The 6,000-nt window shown below is 44.5% G+C and overlaps 1 protein-coding gene across 1 annotated transcript; it reads right to left on the reverse strand.

The window, feature by feature from the left end:
* Positions 1-131: 131 nt before the first annotated feature.
* On the reverse strand, positions 132-5,477 carry LOC135172667 (uncharacterized). The gene is made up of 2 exons (XM_064138885.1): positions 4,586-5,477; positions 132-4,315 (listed from the first exon to the last, which is right to left on the reverse strand). The coding sequence occupies exons 1-2, from the start codon at positions 4,641-4,643 to the stop codon at positions 132-134; spliced, it is 4,242 nt and encodes a 1,413-aa protein (XP_063994955.1). The 5' UTR covers positions 4,644-5,477.
* Between the last annotated feature and the right edge of the window lie 523 nt (positions 5,478-6,000).

The raw sequence follows: 6,000 nt of genomic DNA on the forward strand, positions 1-6,000 counted from the left end.
GTTGTGATACTGATGATGGATGAACACGAAGTGAGGTATGTGGTCAGAGTAACCCCTCATGGCACCCGAGCCCACTCCCGAAATATTCCGATGGTGTCCGATCGACCCAGTGCCCTGGATCAGCCTTAATTTTATACATTCCGCCCGCCTTCATCGTCGGATGATGATGAATGATACTCTTGTTGGTTTTCCTCCTCGGTGCTGATTGGTAACGGAACCACTTTGTTGATGTGTCTGGTGTAGGTATTTGCACCTCCTGCCCCAGTTGTGATGTCTACCACCCTTGTGAGATTGTCATCACTTGGATGAACCCTTGATACTCGTCCTAGAGGCCACTTTGTTGGTGGATACCTCTCGTCAATGATGAGGACTAGTGTTCCGACCTTGATATCATCCGTTGATCTTTTCCATTTGTAGATAGTTTGATAATGATGCATACACTCCCTTGACCACCTGTCCCAGAATTGTTGAGCGATCCTTGCGATCATTTTCCACCTTGTGAGACCTTCCATTTTGTGATTGATGAGTGATGGCTCTGGAACTGCGTTGATGGGTTCCCCAATGATGAAGTGTCCAGGTGTGAGGGCTCTGCAGTCATCAGGATCGTCTGATAGAGCGCAGAGAGGCCTCGAGTTAAGTTGTGCCTCGATTTGGATGATGAGTGTATTGAGTTCCTCGTACGTGAGTACCAAATTCCCTGTGAGTCTTTTTAGATGAAATTTCACAGATTTCACCGCAGCTTCCCATTTCCCACCCATGTGGGGTGATTGCGGTGGGATGAAGATCCATTTTGTGCCGTTTGATGCCAGTTCGTTGATGATGTGATGAATTTCCTTCCTTGATTCGTCTAAAAGCTTGCCCAGCTCATTGTTTGCTCCCATGAAGGTCTTAGCATTATCACTGCTAAGTGTAGCACAGATACCTCTCCTTCCAGTAAATCGTTTGTAGGTCTCGATGAATGCCTGTGATGTTAAATCTGTGAGTAGTTCAAGGTGAATTGCTGATGTGGCAAGACACACAAAAACTGCGATGTACCCATGATATTGTCGAGCTCCTGATCCTCTCCATCTGCTGATTTTGATAGGACCTGCGTAGTCCACCCCTGCGTGATTGAATGGACGTGCTGATGTGATTCTTCTTGGAGGCAGCTGTCCCATAAGCTGCTGTCCCCTGATGGCTCGATGTCGTGCGCAGATGACGCACTTGCGAATATGCGATTTTACAGGATGACGACCCCCGATGATCCAATATTTGTGTCTGATGTGTGCCAACGTCGCCTGTACTCCTCCATGAAGAGTTTTCCGATGAGCCTCCTCGATGACCAGTGATGTAAGCCTTGATTGTCTTGGTAGAATTGATGGGTTCCTGGCTTCTGGCTGAAGATTTGATCGTTTCAGCCGCCCGCCTAGGCGAATGGTCTGATTCTCATCCAGATAAGGAATCAACCGTGCCATTGGATGATTATTTGCGATGTCTTGTCCATTGATGAGGCGATTGATGATTTGTCGAAAACTCTCCTGTTGTGTATAGTTGATCCAAAAGATTCTGGTCTCCTCCAGTTCTTCTGGCAAGAGATCTAATTCTCTTGGGACTGGCTCCCCTCTCATGTTGTTGATGACTCTCAGGACTCTCGCCGAGATCCTGAGCAACCTGTCGAGTGTAGAGTACCTCTCCAAGAAATCTTGAGGTCTCTCCAGATTTAGTGCCACCGGATGTGCAGAGACTGGCCTTTCCTCCAGTGCTGCTTCTGCCGTAGATTCGATTGATGTTGATGATGATGATGGCCAGTTTTCCATTGATAATTTCAGCCATGATGGACCATTCCACCACAGCTGATGATTTACAAGTTGATCTGGTGATAATCCCCGTGATGCACAGTCTGCTGGGTTCTCGACTCCCCTGATATGTTTCCATTCAGCTGCTGGTAATGAGTTCTGGATTTTGATCACTCGATTCTGAACAAAATCCTTCCACCTTGATGGGTGTCCATTGATCCATGTGAGCGCCACCGTGGAGTCAGACCAAAGAAAGAGTTGTAGATTCTCTTTCTCCAGCATCTTCCTGATGTAGATTACCAGATTGGTTAAGATGACAGCAGCTGTCAATTCCAAGCGAGGAATTGTCATTTTCTTAAGTGCTGCGACCTTGGTTTTTGCACTCACCAAGATGACTGATGGCTCAGATTGATGATTGTCCACTCTGATGTATACTGCGGCACCCATTGCCTGATTCGATGCGTCAGCAAACCCATGAAGTTGGATGTTCCTTGAAGTCGATGATGTTTGAAGCCACCGTGGGATTGATATTTGATCCAGATTTGAGAATTCTTCCCTGAATTCTTTCCAACGTTTGATGTGACTCAAGGGCAGTGGATCATCCCAACCAATTTTGAGAAGCCACAGCTCTTGGATGAAGATTTTAGCCCTGATGATGACCGGTCCGATGAGTCCCAGAGGATCGTAAATCTGGGCGATCTCTGAGAGGATTGTCCTTTTGTTGATTTTTTCCGTTGATGGCTTCCTTGATTTATAGATGAAGCTGTCTGAATGAGGGTTCCAGCACAGTCCCAATACTTTGACCGTTTTGTCCTCGAATTCTACCGCCGATGTTGATTTTGTTGATAATTGAAGATCCTGTAGGATTCCTTGATGATTCGAGATCCATTTTTGCAGTGGCATGCCGCCCGCCATGCAAATATTGATGAGCTGATTGATGAGTTCCTTGAGTTGTTCCTCAGAATCAGCTCCCCCATAGATGTCATCGACATATCTCCCTTTGGATAGAGAGACAGCCGCCAGTGGATATTGATGTCCCTCGTCCTCCACGAGTTGTTGAAGAACTCGTAGAGCCAACCATGGTGCACACGTTTGCCCAAACGTCACCGTTGTCAATTGGTATGTGATGATTTTCCCCTCCTCATCCTTCCATAGGATTCGTTGAAGATCCCAGTCTTCTTGATGAACCTTGATTTGACGGAACATCTTCACAATGTCCGTTCCGACGATTAACCGAAAAGTTCTCAACCAGATGAGAACGTCTGAGCCTTCCGTTTGCAGTTTTCCTCCTGCATGAAGTATGTCATTGAGTGACACTCCTGATGTTGTCTTGCTGGAACCGTTGAAGACCACCCTGAGTTTTGTGGTGATGCTGTCTTCCCTTAAGACACCGTGATGAGGCAGATAGTAGCTCACTGATGGTTCTGATTCCTCTGAGACACGTCTCATGTGTCCCAGATCCTCATATTCCCTGATGAAGTCCTTGTAGAGTTTCCCATACTCTTGATTTGATTCCAGTTTCTTCGCCGTTCGGTTTAACAATTGTAGAGCATGTCTCCTAGACTCTCCCAATGCTGATAGTGATGTTTTGAGTGGGAGGCGTACTACGTACCGTCCCTCACTGTCTCTTGAATGTGTGTTCCTGAAGTGTAATTCACACTCCTGATCGTCTTGATTGAGAAGAATTTCCTTAGATGATGAAAGTTCCTCCTGGACCCAGAATTTCTTAAGAAGATCCAACAGCTGCTCAGTCGGAGACTCTCGTACTGCAGTTAGAGAAGACTTCGGCTTGCAGTCTGTACAGCAGACCGTCCCAGAAACTATCCAGCCAAAGATAGTTTGTTGCGCAACAAGTTGATTATCCGGAGATTTGATAACCTCATGCCCAATGATTTGACCATAATGATCAGCCCCGATGATAATGTCGATAGGACCAGGTTTAAGATAGTTGTTATCCGCCAATTGAAGATGTTGAAGATGATTTGCCTCTTCCTTTGCACAGTGAATTGATGGTAATGTTGATGTGAGCTTGGCCAAGATGTGGGCAGTGATTTCGATCTGATGTTGATCGTTGAACCGAGATTGAAGTTTGACCTTTACTGCTCCACGAGTCAACCCTGACTCCAGGCCTCCTATTCCATAGACCCTGAGATGTGATGATGATCGACGAAGACGAAGAAGTTGTACCATTTGATCAGTGATGAATGTGACCTCTGATCCCTGATCAATCAGAAGCCTGACCGTATGATGAGAACCTGTTGATGTTGATGCAAGTGCTTTAGCTGTTGCCAACAGCACAACCCGTTGACTCGCTGAATTCGATGATGATTGATGTGTGACCTTGATGTCAGAGGACGACCCTGATGTCTCTGATTTCGCCAATGATGTTGCTGATATTTGAAGATGACCAATTGAGCTCTCAATTGATCCCGATGCCTTTGATGTTGATTCACTCCCCTGTGAGATCTCTGAAGAGTTGAGAGAGTCGTAAATTCTCTCTGTCTCCGTTGAACTCGGTGATGATGATGTTGATGATGAACCTTGATGTCAGAGGACGACCCCGATGTTTCTGATTTCGCCGATGATGTTGCTGATATTTGAAGATGACCAATTGAGCTCTCAATTGATCCCGATGCCTTTGATGTTGATTCACTCCCCTGTGAGTTCTCTGAAGAGTTGAGAGAGTCGTAAATTCTCTCTGTTTTCGTTGAACTCGCTGATGATGATGTTGATGATGAACCTAGGGATGGAGACAACCAGATGAGGGGCGTATCATTTGCCAAAATAATGTAATAAAAATGATACTTAACCTCTCGATCCGGATGCTCCGTGATCTCCCTGGTTTTCCTCGATTGCTGTCCTGATCATCCTCACTCTGACTATGCTCCGCGTCAGACATGATAATCCTGATTTATTTTTGAATTAACTAAATTCGTTGATAGGGAGCCCCGTTGTTTACTTCCCGATGATCCTAACCGCCTTGTGATGAGGGAAAACCCGGTTGATGAGAACCGCTTTCCACAGATATGAAACCACGCCGATGAGAAACCCAATTTGACCTTCTGTTGATGAGAACCCCTGATAATATTTTTCGATTTACTGTGATATTCGTGTTTACAAGATGAAAACTGTCCAGTTGGTCGAAACTCGAGCTCACGTCGAAATCAAAACAACATTCCTCTGTTGCGATTGCTTTCCCTCACTCCCGATCGATGACGTCACCACGTCTCCGAGTCCCAATGTTAATGTTTAAATTAATCGCCACTTCACTTAAACACTTCCATATCCGGCTCGAAGGACCAATTTGTTAGAGATTTGATGTTGGTAACCGGGTAGGGTGGATTGGAAGCGGAAGTGGAGAGATGATCTTCCAACTCGGGATGGTGACGAAAAACACGTTGATTTTGCCTTATGGCGAACCAATATAATTTAACCAAAAATATACACTATTTACACTTGATAGTTTTCCAATAATTATGATGATGATAATTGCACAATATTCAATGATAATTAACCAAAACTGATAGTATAAAAGATGATTCAATCCGATAAAAGCCACGATACAAAAACCTGATAATATCCGATATTTGCGTTGTGATACTGATGATGGATGAACACGAAGTGAGGTATGTGGTCAGAGTAACCCCTCATGGCACCCGAGCCCACTCCCGAAATATTCCGATGGTGTCCGATCGACCCAGTGCCCTGGATCAGCCTTAATTTTATACAACATCTTTTATTTTTAAATTATTATTAAATAGGATTCGGGTGGGGAAAACCTTAGAAAGAATCTTTTCTAGTTTTTATTTATTTATTTATTTATTTATTTCTTTGTGTAACATACATTTTTCTTACAGATAATTTTCATTTTCGCGGGCCGCGGGTTTTTGAAACTTCGTATTTCAATTCGAAATACGAACGGCTAAAAACCCGCCAGTCAAAGCTGACGGTGGCGCCCCCCTGACAGTCGGTAACCCCTCCCACAAACGTACATTCCCAGAATTCCACAGTGTCGGTAAAAACGTAGGGCTGCCTCCTGACACCAGGAGGCTCTGCGCAAATGTAAATACTGTAGGGCCCATTTTTAAAATAATGAATATCTAGTGAACAAATAAACTTTAAAATATGTAATTCGGATATTAATTATCAACAAACGATTCCCTATCCCTTAATAATAACTATTCGAGTCTACAAATAAATATTAAGCGAGTGGAGGAATAGCCCC

This window comes from Diachasmimorpha longicaudata, chromosome 2 (genome assembly GCF_034640455.1).
Source record: "Diachasmimorpha longicaudata isolate KC_UGA_2023 chromosome 2, iyDiaLong2, whole genome shotgun sequence".
NCBI classification, from domain to species: Eukaryota; Metazoa; Arthropoda; class Insecta; order Hymenoptera; family Braconidae; genus Diachasmimorpha; species Diachasmimorpha longicaudata.

Bases quoted from the DNA above. Each gene is read 5' to 3' on its own strand.
- LOC135172667 (XM_064138885.1), bottom strand. From the start codon at position 4,643: ATGATCAGGACAGCAATCGAGGAAAACCAGGGAGATCACGGAGCATCC. The intron at 4,316-4,585 runs GTTAAGTATCAT...TCTGACATCAAG, and splicing joins CGGAGCATCCGGATCGAGAG to GTTCATCATCAACATCATCA.